At 46.3% G+C, this 23,668-nt stretch overlaps 1 protein-coding gene across 1 annotated transcript in view; it reads right to left on the minus strand.

Moving 5' to 3' along the window:
- Positions 1–23,668, minus strand: part of LOC119148308 (collagen alpha-1(VII) chain-like) — a 98,730-nt gene that overhangs the window by 558 nt on the left and 74,504 nt on the right. Inside the window, exons 72-86 of the mRNA XM_037388284.1 lie at positions 23,115–23,171; positions 22,867–22,938; positions 21,421–21,492; positions 20,934–20,969; positions 13,687–13,767; positions 12,466–12,519; positions 12,053–12,106; positions 11,147–11,209; positions 10,656–10,718; positions 9,082–9,198; positions 6,389–6,466; positions 5,109–5,162; positions 3,691–3,739; positions 2,787–2,823; positions 5–293 (exon numbers count right to left, since the gene is read on the minus strand). Of these exons, the coding sequence (XP_037244181.1) occupies positions 5–293; positions 2,787–2,823; positions 3,691–3,739; positions 5,109–5,162; positions 6,389–6,466; positions 9,082–9,198; positions 10,656–10,718; positions 11,147–11,209; positions 12,053–12,106; positions 12,466–12,519; positions 13,687–13,767; positions 20,934–20,969; positions 21,421–21,492; positions 22,867–22,938; positions 23,115–23,171 (1,176 nt within the window). The remainder of the gene's footprint in view (positions 1–4; positions 294–2,786; positions 2,824–3,690; positions 3,740–5,108; positions 5,163–6,388; positions 6,467–9,081; positions 9,199–10,655; positions 10,719–11,146; positions 11,210–12,052; positions 12,107–12,465; positions 12,520–13,686; positions 13,768–20,933; positions 20,970–21,420; positions 21,493–22,866; positions 22,939–23,114; positions 23,172–23,668) is intronic.

Here is a 23,668-nt window from a genome sequence, read left to right on the forward strand (position 1 = left end):
TCACTGCCTTATTTCTGCCCAGCCCCAGGGAACAGGATTTAGCACTGGGTTCATGGAGTGCTCCAGAAGATACCAGTTGCCATGGTTGGAAGGAAGGAAAGCATGTAGCCACGCAGCTGCACTTACCTGCAGTAAGTGAAGTTGGCTCCATGAAGGGCTTCACTGAAGCCAATGTGGTCATGCTCTGAGTTTTATTAAGCATTTCTTCTTGGCTTTCACCATCTTTTCTGGTGTGTTCCTGAGGCTGAAAATACCCTTGGAGCTGCCTGTTGATTTCAGCTGCCACCAGACCTGCGGATTTAATTGCTGGGTCAGTGAGGATGAAATCTGGTCCCACAGTTTGAAAGCGACCATGCTTTGGTAAATGGTTGTAGCTCAACAAAATTACTGCCATTGAACAACACAGTGTAGGAGACAAGTCACAACACAGTGTTTCATTGGGCAAAGCCTACAGACCACTGGGGTACATGGTCAAGGTAGGAAACCTGTTTTCAAATCACATATACACATATAGAGAAGGGAAAGCAATTAAGGAGAGATTGTACCATCTACTGGCTTCTCAAGGAAGGGAGCAGGGGATATGCTAAACTTATTCAGAATAAAAGCTGGTTTTGAGGAAGTGGTTCCCAAGAAGTGTGCTGGGCATTCATGGGACCTCCATGACTGCATGGACATGTTTCCAGTGTCAGTTGGGATGGAGTCATAATCAAAACTACATGGATAATGAAATGCTGCTGGATCAGCATCTCCATAGGATAGGTCACCGGAGGTGCTAAGCACTGCCAGTCTTCACCGGTAAGACTTGTTAACTAAAAGGTTGCGAATCCACAAAAGGAGTTAGTTAAGTTATGCATGTCCAGCTGTGTTTGGATGTGTTTGAGTCCGTGGCTCCAACATCCTTCATACCGGGCATGCCTTGAGGGACAAGCATGATCTGGACCAGGCTAGCAAGCATGTTAGCAAAGAAGATATTTTAAGAGTTCTGGTTTTATGACGGATGTACAGAGTTTGCAGGTAGAGGACAGTAGATCTAGTAGAGCCTGGCTGTGCAAAACCCAGAAACCTGTTTTGAAGCAATGTGGACCTGCAGACTGAATCCATTCCAGATTAATGCTCTGTGGTGCATCCACTGTGGTTTTGATCCAGCTTTGCTTTCCTTTGCTAACTTAATTCTAAATGATGGTCTGAGTATGAGGGATGGAGAGGAGCACATGCTCCTGGCTGAAGGATTGACCACCCAGATAACAGGCAAAGGTCCTTGTGTAACACCGGAGTCATGAAGGCAAAACACTTCAGCAAGGGTTGTCCTTTGCAGGAGCATGTAGACTGCTCTGTCCAAGATCATTCACAGTGCAGGATTAATTTTCTCTGATTTATTTACATTACATAAGCAAATGGAGCCTTGGGGCAAGGGCAGGATTCCAGGTGCAGAGCCATGGATAGACATCAGGGAGAGATGTTCTCTACCCTGACAGATCTGCTTTCTAAACACAGAGCAGGAGGAGAAACAGAGCCTGGAAACGACTATCTCATGTCTAGTGTAATCTGGAATATCCCACACCAAGAGAGTTCCCAGCTACTCCAGGCACCTGTGTCTGTACTGGTTTCTTACATCCAGGGCAAGGATGCTGCTTCTTGACCCACCTCTCTGTCTGGATAGTCCTTGCTTTGTAGAATGCTCTACTTTCATCACTATGAAACAATGTTTTATGAAGGCTAAAAAAATTAATAAATCATATAATGTTAAAAGTTATGAAGGAAAAATTAAAGCAAATCCATTCCTGGAGAACATGAGTTCACTGCAAATTAGTTAAGCTCTGAAGTTCCTCCTTTGTCTATTCCTGTTTAAAACATTAAAACCAAGCTGTGATGAGGGACCCTTTCCAGGTCTAATGATGGCCTTGAAATGTAGTAGGAAACATTCAGGTTAGATGGGATGTCCCAGGGTAACTGAGACATCAAAGCTGTGTTGATGGACGTGACACAGACCTTCAAGACACCTGTGCCCATAGAGAGGATCCAGCAGGCTATGTAATCCAGTTTATATATGGGCAACTAGATCAACACCCAGGCATGAGGATCAGATCCCAAGCTGGAAGATTTCCTCTAAGTGCTTCCATGTGAGCTAAGTGTCTTTAAAACCTACTATGGCCAGATGAGACCCATAAACTGGTTCAGCATCTTCTGTGGAAAAATGAGACCCTGCGTCACTTGCCCACATGGAGGAACCAAGGCCTCCCTGAAGCACAGAGGATGAGCCCCTGCCTGAACGTGGGGAGTCTACCCTGAGGGTGACAGATTGGCTGTCCAGACTCTGTAGACCATATAGATTAGAGCTCCACACCAGGAACTTAAAAGATGAACAGACACCTGCACTGTAAGCACCTCACTGGAGCTTATCATGTTGATTGGGATGGTGGAGCAACAGGATCTGTTTTGTGGGCAGGGAGAGGTGTTCCTGTGAGTGCAGCTTTTAAAGCTGGGTGTCAGGAACAGCTTTGATTCTGTCTTGCAGTAGTGGGTGGAAGCAGAAAACCTCTTGGTGACCCTCTCAACCCTGTTTTCTCATATTCCTCTCAAGGAATGCCGCCCCCCGTATAGAGCCAGGGTCTAAAAGCAGTTGGTGATCCAGGGTCATTTTCTGCACTGGATCACAGATAAAAGGACTTATTTTTAACAACATCTTTTCACTTGCAGTTTCAGGATGTTTTGGGGCAAGGAGAACATCTTTTACCCTACTGCATGAATTCACATGCATTTCTATGTAGGTATTGGCAGCCTTGTCCCTTTCCATAAGCATCCTTCCCAACTCATCCCCACAATCTGCAAACATAAGACAGACAGGGCATAGTTTGTTTGCTACTTCTTTTTTCCCTGTAAGATTTTTCCACAAAATCAATTTTACAGGCAGTACATGCTCTCATGAACTATTTTCCACCCTTTTTTCCCCCCTCTTCAAAGCCTTCAAGTGCCCCCTAACATCTCTAGGCAGAAACGAGTGCAACTCCAGCTTAATGGATGAAGCATCTTGGCAAGTGATGGTGAGCCCAAGTCCTCCTTGGCCATAGGCAGACCCCATGGAATAAGGCAGGAGTGGGGCAGCTGTTTGCTGTCCCTCAAGTAGCTGGACCTCTCCAGGGCAAGGAAAGCAAGGTCCTGAAAGCCTGACAGCCTTGTGATGCTGGGATTCTGGGGTAAAAACACTCCCAAATGTGGGTAGGTTTTGTGACTCTTGTGGCACTGGTTGGCAGTTATTCAGCACTGGAGAGGAGAGGTCTGTGTGTCAAGAGTGCCACAAAGTAGACAGTAATGAAAAGGTTGTTATTAGGAAAAATGCAGCTCCAGACTTTCTGCTGTGACCCAGTGCCTTTCACAAATCAGCAGGGAAATGGAGATGACCAGGGAGGGAAGCTTTGCTGACAAAACCACAGGGGAAGAAATGTGAAGACAGGAGGTTTAAAGGGAAAAAATTAAGAGTTTGAGTAGCAGGTCAGGACTATGGCAGAGACCTTGTGGTCCAGAAGCCCGCACTTGTCTCTGAGCGTGGAGAGGCAATGAGTCTCCACTTGCTGCTAATGGGGTGCTATTTGCTCTGCTGAGCCAGCATGTGCCGGCACTCAAATTGCTCCAATTTAGTTGCTGACAGATGTCAGAATGGTGGCCCTGAGCATGGCTTGCCAGCAAACTTACCGCATCTGCCTCTCATTTCACTCCTGACCACCTCCTTCACCTCCTCCTCCTGTGCCACGGGGGAAAAGCAGAGGTTAGCAGTGCTTTTCTACCTGGCACCATCTCCCTCCTCTCTGTGCCCTGTCTCAAAACTGATTGCCCCACCAGAGGTGGCCTCTGGTGAAACCACCTCAGCTTAGGTATGGCTGAGATCAGAGACATACATGTGGTGTCATAGGGACCTCAGTTCAAGATTTGTGGCTCATCAGGGAAATGATTCCCTTTGCAAAGTCATGGCCATCCTGTAGCCAGCTTCTCTTGCCACGAGGAGCTGGGATCCCCAGACCAGAGTGAGGACCATGGCACAATTCATGCCTGGGTCGGCTTTCCAAGGAGTCTCCCCAACCCTTTTGGCACTGTCCCTGAGGCCATGGTCTCTCAGATGTCCCTTATCTCTGAGAAGCTTCATCAAGCCACCTGCATCCATGCAAAAGGGCTACTCAAATTATACTACAGGCTTGACACATCAAAATGGGCTGTAGCACTAGGTTTAGATGAGATGTAGCGGCACCTCATTTTGTTCTCTGCCTCTTTACCAGCTAATGCCATTCCCCACAGAGCAAAACATCTGGTCTCATGGACTTTGGGTCTATACTTCACCCCTGGGCCAACCAACTGCCACTGTTTCGGCTAAGCATCTTCCATGCGTGTTGGCTGTGTCCCTACTGCACTTCACATGGTCACCACCTCTCATCCTTTGTAGGGATGACAAAGTTTGGGGCACTTTCTACGTAGGGAGCTGGGCTCTTCAGCAGCCCACACACAGGGCACCCTTGCCCATAACACCTATGCTATAACTAATCCTGCCTGGCCTCCACACACTGGAAAGATGAAAGTACCATGTTGTATCAGTCAAGTGCCATAAAAGACATTTGCTCAGGCAACACGATGGAGATTCCAATGTTAGGGGAGCTGCAACAGCGATTTTGCCCTGACCCATGTGGGTCAACCACTCCTTCAGGATTTATAAACTCAGAGCAGCAGCTTTTGCAGCAATGTCAGCTCCCTAACCACTTTAAAAATGGGGCACTTTTCTCTCTCCTGCTCTTCCTTTGTATTTGATCAGCCTTGAGGCATTGGCACTTATCTGCCAAGCAGGTATTTTAAGCATCATGGGGAGGAAGGGAGAGAAGAAATGTGCCTCGGGCTCTGGGTCATTGTTTGGGCTTGGCATCCTACAGGCCAGCACTGTTCCCACCCCAGCCTGTGCACGTCTGATGTCTCTGGGTAATGACCAGCACTCTCATTTCCCAGATATTCTCTGAATTCATCTGTTTCTCAGAATTTCCCTCCTCCCCTATACCTCTGAGGGGAAGTTTACCCTATTTTCTCTATTCAGCTCTGTGTAATAGGATGTGATCTTGGGCTAAAGTACTCACAGAAAGACCAGGATCTCCCTTTTCTCCTTTCTGGCCAGCTGGACCATTTTCACCCTGTTAAAAACACTTAAGTCATTACAAAAGCTCAGTAGATTGACCATTAAATGCTCCAAGAATAAGTGTGCCTTAGAGAGGAAAAGATACATTAGGAAAGGACATGGGGGAAAAGGCTCACGTGTTCTCTTATAAATTTTAGGGTTATCTGTGAGTAGCTCACTGAGCAGAAAGGAACGGACTAGTCCATGTGCAAGGAAGCAAGAACAAAAGTGTGTATCGCAGAGCTGCATGCAGGCTCCCAGATTTTCTGGGATTTCTGCTCTATCCAAGCAATAAGGATGTTAACAATTACAGTTTAAGTCAGGTTTCTTTGGAACTTGTAAGGGACCACAAAATCTGAGGTGGAGGCGTGAAGAGGATCTGGACTCCAGAGAACCTCTGGGAACCAGACCAGGCAGAAGATTGCAACTGGGACTGTAATCCCAGTGCTGAAAAGATGGAACAGGGAGATACCGAGGTTTGGCAACAGGGCTTTCTGCCTACTAGGAGAAAATACCTTGAACAATTTTCCGCTCAGAACTGGTGAAAACTGGACTTGTCAATTAAAAATACGAAAAAATATTGAAGGAAAAGGAGCACAGGAAGAATGATCTAAATTAAAGCTGTGATAGCAATTTTTCTCAATCCATGCTCACTTACAGAGACTGGAGCACAAGAAGAAATCACATTACCCTCCACCAACACATGGAGCTAATGCAATGCTACCTCCTGATGTAAAAATGCCCTTGAGTCAGTGTTGGCAGCACCCACAACGTGTAGTGACTGACCCTGCACATGGGTTGCAGGTTGAGATCTTGAGATTAAGCTCTTGTTTATATCCTCTGATGTACATTCAAAGGCTGAGCATTGCCCCTCTGTACTGAAGTACTGCACTGAATACTGTTTTACTCCTGGTCTGCCATGGCAAGCACAGCTGAGGATATGCTGGCACAAAATATGGTGTTTTCCCAAAGAAGTCTTACACAAAACAACAGGGCTCACAGCGGCTGTCCCAGCTGGAGATACCTTCAGGTAGAAGTGTAGGCAGTATTACCCATGTCCAATGTCTGGTGCTTGGGAGTAAAATGCTTTCTGGGCTTATTGTTGTTGCAAAATTTGGAGAGCCAAGAGATGCAACCTAGAGAGCAGCCTGGGTTCATCCAGCCCCAATGCAGAGCTCTGCACTGCTGCAGGGTGGTGAGGAACCTCACCGGGAGATGAGGCTGGCTCATCCCCATACTGACCATTTCTCCTTTTTGCCCGTCCATGCCCGGGGATCCTCTGAGGCAGAGCTGAGGCCTCCCTCTTCTCCCTCGTGGACCCTAGAGAAGAAAAGGAGAGCTCAGTTAGCAATGCCTGGGCACCGTCCAGAGATAACCCACACCACTGGTTGGGGTTTTTACGTTAAAGCCCAACCTAGGCATCAGGAGAAGATACTCAGGGCCCTCTGGATCTCAGATGATCCACAGAGAGATCAGATGTGATGCATCAGGGCCTTGGGCTCTGTCCCCTCTGCCCTGGGCAACCACAAGGCATTTCCTATGGTATGCAGAAAGGATGGATGCTGCAGGAACAGAGGGCAGTTTTCTCTCTCTGACTGTCTGTCCTGGCACTAGTTTGAGAAATGGAGTCTCAGCAGGAGGAGAAGGACTTACAGGTGGAGATAATACCCTCCCATGTTAGAAAAGAGGGTGGCCTCGCTGCTGCAGTTCAGACCCAGGGGCTTTCTCTTAATTTAGAGAAAAGACAAGTAGTAGTGTGGGTGTAGAAAGTGGCATCTCACAGTCTCTTTAATCAGTGTCCAAACGAAAGCCATTTATTATCTCATACACAGCTTTCTAAGTGTGCCGTGCTTGTAACTGCTAATAACAAAACTTCCAGCCCTTTTAAACATACATGAGGGGATCTCGTACTTTCGGCTCCTTCCTCCCTTCTGTGATTCTTTTGATACATTTTTCATTGCAAGGTACAGCCTGGGGAGCAAGGTAAAGAAGAATAATGTTGCTGCTATGGTCTAAAGTTGTATCCAGTCCATTTTCTGTTGTTCTGGAAGGGTCTTTCTACACCTGTACCCCTTTAGGGGAAGGCTCTGGAGCCTTCTATAATCAGTTCTATAATCACCCTGTCAGTCCTGAAGCACTGAGTGGGATTCAGCCATAACAATAGGCTGCTGGACAATGCCAGAGGCCCAGAGCATCCTCTGTGCCCTTGTACCATGAAGCAGATTGCTCTAGGTCAAATCTTTATTTGGTGATGTCTCAGGACACCATACAGATGTTCAGTTTGACCATCAGTGCAACATGGACCTTGCTGCACCACCTGCATTTTCCCTTCCTTAATCACTTCTTTCCTAAGACTTAAAACCAATGTTGGCTATTTTTTGTTTTGTGGCTCCAAAGAGCAAGGTATAGGCTTGCCCAATATTTGATGCTCTTTTCTATATGGGGGGAAAACCAGGTTAAGAATCAATAAAGTCTACACAGGCACCTTTACACCACCCAAGTCAGAAGACCTGCAAGGGGCTCTAGGACAGGGACACCTTTGAGATCCAGGACAGCTGACCTAGTGAGGTTCAGACTCACTCAGACTTTCACACAAAATTGGGTCTGAATTGTCCCAAGTTCTACCCTCAAAATCCAAAGCAATTTCCACTGGTGTGCCTTTACCAGCACAGTCCTGAACTGTCAGATGCAGCTACATATCAGTTAAATTCTCCATGCTATTGAATGTGCTTCTGAGTTGGTGAAGCATAATCACTGGTGATTGGAATTTGGATTATTTGGCTGAAATAATTCAGCAGGGCATAAAAGATTAAAAGAAGAAAATCCTGCCAGAGTCTCTATCTCCTTTCCTTGCTTTCAAAGCAACAGCACACTCTAATTCCCGTTTAGCAGAAACTCAAGTATTTGACAAACCATGTGTGTATTTGTGTGCATGCAGTTGATACATACATATAGATATGTATACACACACACACACAAGGATTATATCCTTACACATACTTATATAGGGGTGCATCACCCAAGGGTGAAACACGGCACACCAAATATCTGCCAGACTCATAGGCTGGCAGGAGTTAAAACAGGACTATCCCTCAGAAGACTTATGGATAATAGTTGCATCTTTCAGGTAGTTACTCAACTCCAGCTTTCTTTTGTTCTTGGTTCTTTCATGTTAATTTACGTATTCTCTTGTCCAGGCCTGAAACTCAGCCAGTCCCACCTGCACAACTGAGAAAGGTATTTTCATTTCCAGTCCTCTTTCACTTGGAAGTTTCTTTGTTACTTAACGGATGGTGTCTAAGGGTGGGTGATTAGCATTAATCTCTAGCATCTTCCCTCTGCATTGTGTTGGCAGCAGCAAGACACTCTTCATTACCATAGAATCTGGAGGCAGCAGGTTCCTGCTCATAAACAGTATTAGCATGCCTCATTTACAAGTCCTTTTGTTACATTTCAGAAGGTACTCAGCATGTCTTGCATGCAAAACCACTTATTAACTATGGCCAGCAAACGGGGTCTGAAAGCCACCAGCTCCTTCCGAAACACTGGTGTTCTGCTCCCCAGATAATTAGCAACAGGAGGGGTGCACTTGATGCCCTGTTAACTTGACATTATCAGCTTTTCTTTCTTCACTGAGATGTCACATCTTACACTGTAGATAGGAAAAGAAGAGAGGAAAGGTGAAAAAAAATCCTCTGGTGATAAATGCACCAAGAGATGAAGTTGGCCAAGATCCCACAGAAAGACAACAGATCTTGTAGCCATCTCACTGCGGGAGACCTCAGGTGCCAGCTTGTAAGGGTGGTGAGAGGGTAGATGTATGTGTGTGTACATGGTGACATGTGGGGCCACATCTGGGGTGCTAAGTCACATGAGGATGTAAGGTACTGATCTCATCAGGGTTCAGGGGATGCTACAGGCCATTTGCTGCTCACCTGTGGCCCTGGTTCACCCTGTGGCCCTTGAGGTCCATCTGGTCCTGCAACTCCAGTCTTCCCAGGCCATCCCATTTGTCCTTTGAAGCCTCCCAAGCCAGGAACTCCCTTGGCCCCCTGAGAATCACCGACAGAGCAGTTCAAGCACAGGTAGTTTTAGAGATGGGCCAGTCAAACATTACCCGGGACTTTCATGGCATTGGCAGTAAGGGGAGACCATGTACATTCTACTTTGTCTGTTGTTGTGCTGTTGTTTAACAGAGCATCAGTAGGATGGTAGAGATCATTTCAACTTTGCTCTCCATCTTTACTTCTCCAGAAGGCACCTCACTGCTTGGTGACATGGATACCCCCTCTCTGGGGTGATGCCCAATAATTTCTAATGCCCAACTCTCCCTTCATATGAAAGTGGAGTCCTTTAGTCTGTAACTCCAGAAAAAACAGTGACTCCTGAGGAGGAGAACGGAAGTTACCAGGAGCTGGCCTATAAATTTCCTACTCGTGTTTCCTACTGCACTGTTGAGCTTTCTCCTGGAGCTGCTGTGAACAGAAAAGGCTTTCGTTAAACACAGCAGCAGGAAAGATCTTCAGTCAGCCCAATACCCAACCTTCATCAGGGGCTGAAAGCAGATGTTTGTGGGAGAGAAGAACAGGAGAGGAAGGGAATAGTATTTCCCCAGGAATAATTTCCCAGCCTCCAACCAGTTACAGCTCAGAGACTCAGTGAGCCAGAGATGTTGCTTGACAAGAGAAGAACCCATAGTGTTTGACACAGATGACCATCAGGGAATGAGGACCAGAAGAGTTGTCAATAAAAGCAACAAATTCTTTAAGAACCCAGATCAGCTGGAGACCAGATGGTGGGGCTGAATGTGAAAGGGCCTAAGGGTCTGGAAAACACCAAAAGACTTGATGGAGGAGGCTGCTGGGACTATTGTGGGTTTTTCTTTTCTTTCTTTCCTTTTTTTTTTTTTTTTTTTTCCAAAACAACTACTGCTTTAACTGAAACCCTATTTTTTCCCTCCATGGAAAGGTACAAATTTTAGACTTGTTCTTTTAGGGAAGAAAATGGAAAATTAAGCAATGCAGAGAAGGAAAATTGGTGGGGGATGGGGAGTGTTCAAGGTGGGGACTTGCTCTCAAGCTGAGAGCAGAGCCTGGGAGCAGGTCAATTTGGAGACCTCTCCCACTCCCATGCCCAACGTGCCCAGAAGCAACAGTGTTATTCACTTTTTCTGCCCCACAGCATCTCAGGCACCCTTTACCCTGGGCATGGTGGTGTTGAATAAACTCTGACAATTAATCCCACTTCAAGGGTTTGGATGGCTTTTCCACATCCTAAGCAGGCACCCGTCTGGGGTTTTGTACATCAAGCAGAGGGTGAATTTAAGGAGACCTCCCTCTTCTGCCCTTTCCAATTGCAGTCCCAGCCTTAATGCTCCAGACAGTTGACATTTGCCCAGTGAAAGGGTACCTATGATGTAGAAAGTGTATAACTTTGTTAACTTGATCTGATGGATGTGAAATTTATTCTTTTAGAAATGGCAGCTCGATGCAGTCTGGTGAGTACTAACCTTTTCTCCTTTCTCCCCAGGAATCCCCAAGGCACCATCGTCCCCCGATGCTCCTTGTTCACCCTGGAAGGAACCAAGATAAAATCATAGCCAATGCAGACTTGGCCAGGCTGCAATTGGCTGAATGAATTGGCTTTTCTTCAGATTACAATATTATTTACTGAGTGTGACCCAGCAAGGTGTCTCAGCCTGCACAGTGATGGTATTCAAGGAGATCGAAAGAATCTCATTAAAAAGCTCTTTTACTCAACACATGCAATAGTGCCTGTGGAGGATCAGAGCTGGGATGGATGAAGTTGAGTCAAGGGGTCCCCACCCCAGTGTCCAAGCATCTTCACCCAGATCTATGCTGGTTTATAGGAACAGATTCAGAATAATCCTGTTTGTACCATTTGAAAGAAATAAGCCTGTTGTAGAGGTGGATTTGCAGCATCTGTAAAGCTTTTTGTAAACCTCTTACTTGTAGGCAGATGCATGATTTAGATACTCACCTTTGGTCCATGTGGTCCATCTGATCCTGAGATCCCTGGTTTTCCAGGGCTGCCAATTTCTCCCTGTGGATGAAAAAGCAGTGAATGGCTGTAAGCACAAACAACCCCTAAAATACTGGGAAAACACACTTGAAGGGGGAACATGATGACACTCCTGGTAACAGAAAGCTTAAGTATGGGCAAAGTCTTACTTCAGATCAGTATAAATTTTAGACTGTTCTGACTCCAAGCCCACCTACGTGAAAGTAAGTGGGAAATTCACTGAACAGTAGTTCATTTACCCAATAGGCCAAGGCTGATGAAGGAAAATATTAATAACAACAACAGTAATAAGAACATATCCCATTGGCTCAGCTGTCAACAGACTCCCTTACTTCTCATCAAGCTTTTCAAAACCCTTCATAAAAAGACCGTTAACAGTCATTATCCCCGTTTATAGAGGAAGGACTAATGGTGTTGACAATTGGAGCAATGTGTCCAGCAGTAATTGTGAATTGAGTTCAGGCAGTTGCTTAGCCACAGACCAGGAGGGGATGTGGGCAGGGTGTGCTTTTTTTTTTTTACTCCAGTTTATCAAAAAATTCCCTGCAATATGTTGTTTTTTTTCCTGTGGGTGGGACAGGGAACAACCTTGTAGAAGATGGGTGACCATGACAGGGCTGCTAGCAAAGTGGGATGAAAAAAAAAAAAAAAAGGGAGGTCCTTAAAACCTCTCCATCCATGGCTCCCTGCTCTGCATGGCTATGTCCCCCTGTGCTGCAGCCTGCAGCCCCAGACTACCAAGAAGTACTTCTCCTGCCAGAGTTACGGTGGCTTCTTCATGTGTGATGCTATCCTGGGAATGAGTGGGAAACACTGCTGGAAATGAGGTGGCTAGAGCAGGATGGAAAGCTGGGCATAGCTCACCTTGATGCCTTTGGCTCCAGGAGCACCGATGCGTCCTGGAAGCCCTCGTAAGCCCTGAGGAGAAAGCAGATCACAGGTAGTGATGTTAAATCAAAGCGAGGGCAGGAGGGAAGAACTCTGCATGTGCACAGGGTTAACCCCAATGCAGTGCTGCAAGCTCTTCCCTTGCTTGCAGCATCCTTCGCTATTGGCCTCCCTGCAGCCGGGAGCCTGGGCTCTCTTCTCTGCTTGTTGCAACCTCTGTTTCACAGAATCATGGAATGGTTGAGGTTGGAAGGGAGCTCTGGAGGACTTCTTGTCCAACTCCTCTGCTCAAGTACAGCCATCTAAAGCTGGTTGACCAGGACCATGTTCAGACAGCTTTTGAGTATCTCCAAGAATGGAGACTTCACAGGATCTTGCCCATCTCCTACCTTTGTTCCTTTCTGCCCAATGTCACCAGTGGTCCCAGGATCACCTTTTCCTCCCTACATGAAAAAAGAAAAACATATCAAGTACAGACTGAAAGGTAAAAAATACAGCCCTGGTGATAGCATCACCTTGCATTTATATTGTGGTTTTAATCATCAGAGGCTCCTTGAAAACTTGAAGATCACGGTCACCTTGATGCTAGAAATGCAGCCAGCTCTGGGGTGGGACAGGGAACAACCTTGCAGAAGATGGGTGACCGTGACACGGCTGCTAGCGAAGTGGGATGAAGTGCTGTGATGAGTTACCACAGGGTCTGTAGCATATGCTGGGCAACGTTTGGAAAATGACCCTTGTGGACCTCTGTTGGAGTAGATGTTATTGAGGTTTGGGAGCTAATGGAGTGGCAACAGTCACAAGGACCTGCACTGTGGCAATGTTGGATGGTCTCCCTCAGCTTTTTTGTTGGTCACTGCCCCTGGAAAATGAGTTTGTTGTTCAAAGTCTGGATCCTTCAGGCACTAGCTGAACGATCTAGAGGATGTTCATGAAGTTCAGCGAGGTCTTTCTTCCCTCCTCCCTCCCACAATCTTCTACTGTTTGGTTTTTTTCCTCTCGTGGGAGAACAAAAAAGAAAAACCACAGATTTCAGCTTGTTTCTGGAAAGTAAAGGGAAGACATGTTCCCACCGAGCATCAGTTTGAAGATGCATTTTCAGCAATAAGGGGCTGACATCCCATCCATGTGCAGAAGCTTATCTTGGGGCAAGGGAGGCATCCTGTAGTGACAGAGAACCAGCCTGTCCCAGGAAAGGGAGGTCCATAAGGGCTTTAGCAAATGATTGCTTTGTTCCCTGCTATCTCCATCAGACAGGTCAGCATTGAGAGAACTGGACTTGGTATGTGAAGGAACCTGAAATTTGGGCCTTGGTAAATAACAAAGGAAAACTCATGCTGAAAAACATGGGAAAACTTAGGATTCTGTTCTTAGTGACACGGACAGATTCTCTGCTGGCATCCAGAGAATCGCTTGTCCTAAAGATCAGGCCAGAATGTGCATTAGAGACTTCTCCAGGAGGTTTAGGGAGTGATTTCATCTTACCCTGAGCAAGAACCTAACTCCAGTAATGAGGCATGCAGGGTGTGTGAGGAGAAATGATCTTGGGGTCAAAAAAGGCACAGAGCCTCCTACTTGCCAGTCAAACCACATCCTTCCCTGTTACTCACTGGCTTCCCCTTCTGCCCCTGAAGACCTCTGTCACCTTTGGCTCCCTTGTTTCCGTTCTTCCCATTGAGACCTGCTGCACCCTGCCAAAGAAAAGAGAAAAATTAATTTCTGTGTCAGCTCTTGCAGGGAAGGTGGCTGAGGACAGTCATTAGGATCAAAACTCAATAGCAAGAGCCCAGGTTGCATGTTCCTGCAGTCTGAGGCTAGAAGCTACCCTAGGGCTAGCAATATGACCTGAAGCTGGGATTTAGCGCCCATTCCTCATGGGTTTGTAAGCCACTTACAAATGCAACCTGTGAGTTGATTTATTTATAATTACAGCTTGGGAAATAGAGGCACACAGCAGCTAAATAGTAGTCTTGGGCCAAGAAAATTTAGGTGGTGATGGCTGTGGTTGCAAACAGGAGCAAGGGCATTAAGCAGGTAGCATACACTGTGAGTGACTTAGAGGGATGCACAATCCTGGGCACTGCATCTGCAGTTTCAGACCCACCAGTCAAGGAAAGCAGTGCTGCATGGTGACATTTGGTTTGATGAATGAGCAGATCCAGGCATGGGATTACGCACAACTGCAGTTCAGAGATCTCCCATTTGGAGAGCTGGGAGCCAAAGAGAGATTTTTATCCAGCCCAGACTTGTGGGTAGTGCTGGATTGAGTTGCTCCTCCAAGAAGATACCTTCTTGCCACACTTCAGAGGTTCTCAGCTTGTGGAGCCAACCTTGCAGCTCAGCTCAGCATGGGACATTGAAGTCACCTCCAGCACTGGGGCCTCTTTACATGGGGTCTCCCACTGTTTCGGTAGCAAACTAAAAGCTACTGGAAACAAATACCTGTGGGTTTTTTTTTGTTTGTTTGTTTAGTGTTTTTTTGTTTTGTTTTGTTTTGTTTGTTTTTTGTTGGTTTTGTTGTTTTTTTCAAGGCTGTCATAGTCTACTCATCCATTCTGGCCAATTTTGATGGCAGTTTTCAGAACCTGGATGTGAGATTAAATAGGATTTATCCCCACTTGAGACACTGATTGCACAGGGCTCAGCTCACTTGGAGGAAAATTAATTGCCTGTTTAAGCAGAACAGGAGATGAACAAGTGGCATGTTATACTTGCAATTAATTTGCAGTGGGTTGTTGAAAGGAAACACATTTACTTAAAAAAAAATTTTAAAAAATCAGCTACCAGATTTGTATGCCAAGCAGACTCATCACCTCTCTAATTACTTCTCCTCTCTGTGATGAACAGACACTTCAAAAACGACCATGGTGACAAGCAAACATCCCAGAGACACATGGGTGGGATGGTGCTGCCCCTGAAGGTGGGTCAGATGGTGAGTACAGAGCCATTACATTTTACATTCCCAGATATAAAAATTCAGCTCCTCCTCTGGGAAACATGTGGCTTCTTCAAACCCCTCCCCAAGCCTCAGCACATTTTACATTTCAGAATAAGTATTTGAAAGCTGACCAGGTGCTCCTCCATGGCTCTGCAGATCATGCCTGGATCAGGTAAAGTTAACATTCTTCAAGCACTGCCTACACTATCAGGCACAAACATCTTGAGCAAGCTCTTTATTTAATAGTAGCTATTTATTGACACTATCAATATAAAGTTCCATCTGAGGAAGTAAATGGACCATAAAACCCCCAGCTAACTAGAGTTTCTCTGTTTGCTAAGACAAATTGCCTGCTTGGAGGGTAATAAACTTTTTGGTTTGATGGTTATATCTCAGAAGCCCAGGATACCTTCAAGAGCCTGGTGTTTTTAAGATAGCTTTGAACTGGGTGCAGATCCATCTGGCCAGGGTTTTATACACCTGTATCCAAGGAGATCGGCTAAAAAGCTTGAACTTGAGCACTGCCTGATCCTGAAGGAACCTGGCACTAGTTAGAGATTTCTCAGTCAGCTTTAGTATTTCTCTTAGTTGTCCTTAGTGGCTCCTGTGTCAAGGAGAGACCTTTCCTTGTTTCCCTGTGCTTCCCCACCTGCCTGTATCCAACTCTATTCTGTTTGCCTGAGATCATGAGATGCTTCTTGCCTGCTCTTGATGTGAAAGGAGTCCAAGTGGCTTTAGGAAGACTTAATATGTGCTGGTAGGCTGAAAGGTATCAGGGTCTAAGCGAGGGGTCCTCAAACTACAGCCCACGGGCTGGATACGGCCCCCCAGGGTCCTGAATCCGGCCCCCCGTATTTACAGACACACACCCCTGAAACCAAGCAGCCACAGATGGCTGCCTGCCACCTCATCCGCGCACCAGCCCCCTGGTTAAAAAGTCTGAGGACCCCTGGTCTAAGCCATGCTACTTGGTCCAGTAAACATGAGCAAGTTTTTGATCTGGGTCTTATCTTACCATAGGTGGACTCCTACACATCATGTGCTGAAGAGGCTTTGTCATATGGACTAGAAAGTTTAGAACAAGTCTGGGACATGAAGGGGAAGCAGGTCAGAAAGCTGATGCTTTTCAAGGCCATCTGCACCCAGGAGAAGAAAAAGATGGCATAGGAGGAAAAACCAAAACAAAACAAATAAAAAGAAAGAGGGGAAGAAGAAAACATTTGAGCACTAGGCAAGGGAAAGAAGCTGAATGGAAATTTGTTCCCTTAGATTTACATTCCGTGTTCTGCCAGGCAAATAAAGGCTGGGCAATAAAAGCTAGTACAATGGCAATTTAAAGGCAATTACTGGTGGAGTACTGGAAATGGCTCTTGCTATTTGGTTCTGTTATTAAAGTGTTGCTGGAACAAGCTTCATTTAACTGCAAAGACACCAGGTACTACGAAGGCATGGCAATGCAGGGGCTTAGTCATAAGTCCTGAGTGCTGGCTGTGACGCAAAAACATTTTTGAGAGCTGAGGATCTTTGCTTCCAGGCACAAATTCCGGTGAAGCTTTGGGCTGAAGCCAGGGAGAAGTCTGCCTTGTCTCCAGGCTCATCATTTCCACTCCGATGAACGAGCTGGGGAATTAGCTGGGTTACCCTGGGAAAGTGTGAAACCCAGCAGTAGGAACGTTGCCCCAGTGGTGTGCCCTGAAAGGAACAATCTGCTTGAAGACACACAGCAAAGGGCTAATGCATTTCCAAACCATGGTGTAGGCTGCAACCTCTGCTACAAGGCTTTCGACCTCGTGGGCTTCAGTGTTCAATATTTGATGGGATGATGCATATGAAGTAGCTGGGACTCTCAACCTCAGAGTTTCATCTGTGTTTTTTTCCCTTCCCTGCTGAATCTTTTGTCTAGACTGTCCTGCCCACAATTATTTGCTGCAGTCCTGAGCATCCTCCCTGAAAAATTCTTTCTTGATGTTGGAGCTGCTACTGGTCCTCACAGCTGTGATGAGCATTTGTTCTCAGGCACTGCATCACAGAGATGGGTCAGTCTGATACCCTGCTGCAAAGACTCTAAGGTATTCTGGGTAGTCTTCCACCTGTGGCCAAAAGATCTGGCTGAGTAACTTCTCTTTGACCAGCCTGGACTCATCAGAAGTGTTCAGGACACCTCAAGACACACCCCCAGGGAAAAAAACTTCTTAGGAGATGGCTTTTTCCACTCTGAGTGTCCAGGGGAGCCTGTTGTCAAGCCCAGGGCAGACCCCCACACCTCACCTTTCCTCTCCTCTGGCTTGAAATGGTACACTGCTCAGCAGGCAGGAGAATTGGGATGTCATACGGGTTCACCTAAGTCCCCATGCAGCTGACGAGCGAGGTAGGGCTTTCTCGTCAGTACCTCTTCAGAGCTGTCTACCTACCACTGTTATCAATGTCTACAAACATCTTAAGGGCAAGTGCCAAGAGGATGGGGCCAGGCTCTTTTCAGGGGTGCCCAGCGACATGACAAGGGGCAACAGGCAAAAACTGCAGCACAGGGAGCTCCACCTGAATATGAGGGAGAACTTCTTTACTGTGAGGGTGACAGAGCATGGGACCAGGCTGCCCAGAGAGGCTGTGGAGTCTCCCTCTCTGGGGACATTAAAAACCCACCTGGACAAGACTCTGCAACCTGCTCTGGGAGAACCTGCTTTAGCAGGGAGTTGGACTAGGTGATCTCCAGAGGTTCCTTCCAAACTCTACCATTCTGTGATTCTGTGACCTATATCAAGAGCTCTTATGCTCTTAATGATATCTATAGTAAAGTCAAATTCCTGCTTACAACCATTCTCACACCTACCATACTCCAGGTTATAAGGCCTTGATTATCACTTAGCTTTCAGACCTTGCAGACTACTGTCTGGTTTTGACTGTAGCATTGTGCTGTGTAACGGTGACAAAAGAGTGTCCATTAGCCTTCCTGGGCTGTCCATATTTAGCATCTGATTGTTCCAGTGTTAACCAGAATCTTTTGACTTGCTCTCACTTTTTGCTTTGTCTTCAGGCGTGCAGTTTTGCTTTCATGTCTTGTGAAATCCACCACTCTCAGTGATTAGTGTGGACTGAAAAATCCTAGATTTCTCCCATCCATCCCCCCAGTCACATGCTGGTGGCTCTGCTCCAGCACAAGCTTTGGCAGATGTGCTCTGGCAAGCATTCAAGAATGAAGCATATCAGAAGTGGTTCTGAGTGCAAAATCAGAAGGTCCAAGGAGCTGATGGGTCTCCCACCATCCAGGCAAGCTGAACACCCTAGGAATAGGCACACGGCTGTGTGGATGGTGCTACCACACAGACCCTGGCTTCCTCAGTTAGAGGGCAAGGATCCACCGGCTGCTGGCCAAATATAGAGCTCAGCTCAGAAGAGGAGGTGAAGAAGCTTTTTGAGCTCCAACTTGTACACCTGGTGAGGAGGACTGCAAACCAGGATGGAGAGGGCCAAGAAACATCGGTAATCGTAGATCCTGGAAACCCAAAATGGCAAGAGAGGGGGACAGGGGTATTCATAATAGAGCTTTAGTGAGAATAATGGATTAATCTGCCAGTATGTTAATGCACAAAGCATGGGAAATACAGAAGAGGAGCTGGAAGCCTTGATACATGATCAAGATGATGACTTAATAAGCATAAGACAGAACGCAATATTAATATTAGAAGGGTGAAGCACGGCAGGAATATCAATGTAAAAGAACGCAGTACTTTTAGAGGATAAAGGAGGAGTAATATCAAGAATGCACCCATTGCCTTGAGGTCAGTTGTAAAGTCAACCAGATCCATTGAAATTCTCTGGGAAATGATTACAGGGAGAAGACACAAACGCTGTCAACTTGATTGGGAACTCCTATAGAATTCCAAATCAAAGAAAGTAAATGGATGAGACTTTTTACAAGCTGGTTAAATTATCCAGAGTGAATTCAGCAGGACAGAAAGGGATGAACAAATGTTTGCAACGAGTTGGCAGCAATTTGTGGATATGAAAGATGGAATTAGAGGGATCTGAGAATAAGAACTGCTAGCCATTACCTTTAAGACTTTGCATAGGACAGACTGGGTGTAGGTAGACTGGATCAAGTAGTGTCTGTCTTCAGGAAAAGGGGAGACAAGGACTTGGGGAGTGATACATAAGACAGCCTAGCCTAGCTCTTCAGAATAACTTGGGGGAAATAGTGAAGTATCTGTGAGGACTTAGAAGCTACAGTGAAACCTGTGTTTGTGAAGAACAAGTCACATCAGGGTGTTGCGTCCTAACACAGGTGTCTGAAATAGATGACGAGAATCATGCTCTAAGAGTACCCTAAAGCTGCCAGTAAAACAAGCCTGAGCATGCCTTGCTTGGATATGGAAAATGAACGTGGCAGACATCTAACCTGAGGTCAGATGAATTTCACCCAGGATGTCATATATCGTGGCCCTTCCAGCAAGGCCCCGGCCCCAATGTGACTTCTGCAATTTTAGAAACTTAATGAAGGACCAGACCCAAGCCCTATTATCTCAGCCTAGCTCCAAGCACAGCACAGATAATGCTAACCTGCACCAGCAGAATACCTAAATATTTCAAAGGAAAGATTACTTCTCTTTCTTCCAGTTTTGGTTGACAAGATATCACTTTCTGGTAGTTAACTGTGTAATGTGCTGATCCCGGTAAGTGCTAGTAGAAAATAGCACATCATCCAACCATGACTGGATAGTTGCTGGCCAGGATGAGTCCAGCTGTGCTTACTTTGCACTCAGCAGCCTCAGTAAATGCCTTTGCTTCACTTCTGCTGGTTGTCACCTATGGATTCAGGTGTTCATTACAAGGAAATTTAAAAAATGCACTCGATCCAATGCCTGTGCGTAGGGATCCCAGATGCTGAGATCTTAGAGCATGTTGCAGCCTCATCGCTTTGGCAAAGTGCTCAGAAGGCTGTTTTTAATGAGGCAGGGGTTGAAATACTTAACTGAATGATGGCCTTTTTCTCAGTGAGCAATTACCAGTCTGGATTATGGGCTTGTAAATAGTTACACAGCTGTGACCAGTAATCAGCACGCAGTGCTGAATGGCTGTGGAGACTTCACAGCAACAGATAGGTGCTGAGAATCACTCACACATATACAAAGAGGCATAACTGGGGAACAGTTTAAGATAATACTGATATTTCATATTACAATTGAACATGTTTGTATTCCCATGATCTGAGAAAAAGTCCCAGTCACCTTTTGGTGTTCCCTCCCCTCCTATTCCTTCCTTTCCCTGATGAAAAGAAATCAGCAGGGACTTTTTATCATTTTGGACAACCTTGGAGACCAAGTTTTTCACCTGGGGGTTTCTTCCAGGTGAAAAAGTGAATTTCAAAGGCATGTAAACACTTTTGCATACCAGAATTGCTTTTCTTTTCTTTTCTTTTTTTCCCAATTGCAATTTGTCAGGAAACCAGGTGAACTCAGAGATTACCCAGGTCCTCCAGCATAACTGTTTTCCCTCTGGCCAGGAACACGCACCCACTGAGCACTGAGAATATCCACTTGTAGCCCAGTCCTTTCTCATGGGATATACAACCTCTAGTCACCGTTCTTAAGCCATTTGAACATGAAACATCATTTGTTCACATCTGGCAATGCCCCCTAATACACTAAAGGCATTAAAAAAGAATAAATAAATGCATATTTCATGTGTTCCTTAATGCAAAATGCAACATCCTATTAAAACATACTCTGGCTGTAGTCCCCCATGCCCATGGCTGGTTTTCCAGCAAAGCCTCTTTGAATGTGAGCTTTGTGGAGCAGCACTGAGCCAACACCGCCCCATCCCACCCCTTGACCCACACATGACTGTGAGGAGAGGACCAGCAGTGCAAACCCAGCCCCACGCCCAAGACTTGCAAATGCAGAGAAACATGCTCCAACTCACGGCAGAGCCTGGCAAGCCTGGTTCTCCTGGCTCCCCCTGCAAGGAAAGTGGTGACAAGTTACAATGGTGAAGAGCTGCATTTCCTCTGGGAATGGGGATTGCTGTAGGAGATACCTACAGCTGTGGAAGAGGAGACAAAGGGACCTTTAGATACCCCAAATGGAGCCTTACATCTCCATTGACTGTAACTGGAGCTTAGAAAGCAGTTCACCCCTCATGCCTCCATATTGATATTTCAGTGGGTCATTATTGGCTATTTTAGCCCAGGAAAGATGCCAGAGCATTCTGTTGCTTTACAAAATGGGAGAACTCTTCAGAGGTCTCCTGGAAAAGCACAGCTACTTCTGCTCTCTGGTAGCCTCATAACATTTCAATCAGCAGTTTTGGAGAGGGAATGCAGAATTACATTCTGTGAGAAAACTGTGACGGGATTTTACACGTCAGTTCTTGCAGGGAATGACTTAGTATAAGTGCTTACTGTACTCACCTTCTGTCCCACTGGTCCTCTTGTTCCAAAAAGCCCCATCACTCCCTTGGAGCCAGCTTCACCTTTGACTCCCTAAAATTTTAAAATCCCTGTCAAATATATTTTGAGTACCTACTGCTCTTGAAGTGTCCCCACCTGAGAGAGGTCAGCAGAAGAACCCATGGAGGGGGCAGAGAGGATGACAAAAAGCACCATTTCTATAGCAGACCTCAGCCCCAGGGAACCCAAAGGTCTGTGTGGCAGGCAGTGCTAGGGAAGAACACCATCAGCTGCAGAATGGCTTGGCAGAAGCCTCAGGGAACTGTCCTGTAAAAGAGTTGGTGCCCAGTGATGGGGACTGAAGAAAAACAAGCAGAAAATGGTCTTAAAGCCTCTGGATGAGCTGCCTCCTTGCAAACACTCACATACAAGACCCTGCTGGACTTACTGTTGGTGGAGATACTACTCTGAGGCTCTGTCCAAAGTCATTCAGATATTTGGCCAAGAGGTGTTCTTGCTTTAGGAGATGCTTATTCATTATTTTTTATTAGAACGCAGTCTGACATATATCATGTATGGGCTTTCATTTGACTTAAAAAACCAGGGACCACCCATGCGAGCATCTCCATGAGTTTCCTTTACAGTCGCTGGGGACCGAATCAGTGCAGTCAGTCGTGGTAAGGACACAAATTGCCTCTTCACAAGGGAGAGGCCCACTTTGGGCCAGGCAATTCTCACCTTGAACTACACTGATATACAGGTTCCCTTGGGAACTAACAGGAGCTGGATGTCTAGGTCAGACAGGGATGCTACTTTTGTAGATACCTATATTTATTCAGCAAAGTCCCCGTCCTGGGTCAGACTTTTGGAGCAAAAAGCATTATGTGAAAATAGTTGTGATTAGTACATGGAGGTTTATCTGTGACACAGTCTGAGAGTGGGAGAGTTATGTGATTCCTCCCAGTGGTGTGGTGATGGGTTGAGACCTGAGACCTCCACAGGGCACTCTCAAAGACCAAAGGCAGAGGAGCAGGCGACTCACTCTGCCACCACCCAGGCAACAGCCCTGTGTGAAGAAGAGGAAGAGAGGAGCCAAACAAGCCTTAACAAGAATGTCACAAGAGCTGCAGGCTGTGAAGTAGCACGGCCAGTTCCTGGAGGGAGAGGGAGATGTGGGACTCTTACAGTGCTGCAGTAATTGAATGGTCACTTTTCCCAGAGCAGTCCTGTACTGCAGACCTGGTCCCAAAACTACAGAATTGACATCTGGTAAACTGGATGTGTTTCATGTTCCCAAGCCCCAGCCCAGCATCCTCCTTTCCCTTTCTGTGGGAGCTGGGTGAGCGTGTCCTTGTACCATGTTTTCCAGCAGGCACAGGGGAAGGGAGGATGCAGAGACATCAGTCCCTGCCTCACACAACCAGTGACTTTTTGCTGTCTCTCTCAGTCCCATCAGGAAGTTCATACCTTTTCTCCTACAGGCCCATCCTCTCCCTTCTCGCCTTTGTCTCCGTCAAAACCTGGCAGGCCCTGTTCACCCTGAAAGGTAAGACAGAAATTAGTGGATTGTGTCTCTTCTAGAAGGACTCAGCTCTCAGCCACTGGCTCTGGACCAAAGTGCTGGTTCTCAGAGCTTGTCCCAAGCACTGCTCAGTGCTGATGTGACCAGCAGTGGGGAAGGGACAGCTTAAAAAGTCAGTAAGAACCGAACTCACAAGATCGCCTTTACTGCCTTTATAGCCCTGAGGTCCAAAAATAGTCCTGGGCTCACCCTAGAGAAAGGATACACAGAGAGATGTAGACACCTGGTGATAAATGAACACATGGGTTCCACTGGATGGAACCGCACCTGCTAGGATGGGCAAAATAGCAATTCACACATCTGCAATAAAGGTAAGCATTTCCCAAACGGTGGTCCATGTGCTGGGGAAGGCACCTATGTTCCACAGCACAGCATTAATTGTTAAGGTTAGTCATCTTTAACTACAAGCTGGATGATGAACATTCACATCATGGTGTCCTGATTTATGGACATGGAGTTGGAGCTGAAGGAGAGGAGTGGCACTTAGGGTATCCCTCAGAGGTAGTTTTTGGAGGGTCAGACCCCCAAACTGTCACCCTGAGAGAGCCAGTAGCTACAGACATGCAGTAACCCCATGGACACATCCATGCCAAGTCTATTTACCAGCTCAGCAGCTGAGGAGGGACATTTCGCTCCTCAGAAGATGAAGAAGCTGTGACAAGGTTATTCCCATACAAGAAATGGCTC

This window comes from Falco rusticolus, chromosome 5 (assembly GCF_015220075.1).
Source record: "Falco rusticolus isolate bFalRus1 chromosome 5, bFalRus1.pri, whole genome shotgun sequence".
Taxonomy (NCBI): Eukaryota; Metazoa; Chordata; class Aves; order Falconiformes; family Falconidae; genus Falco; species Falco rusticolus.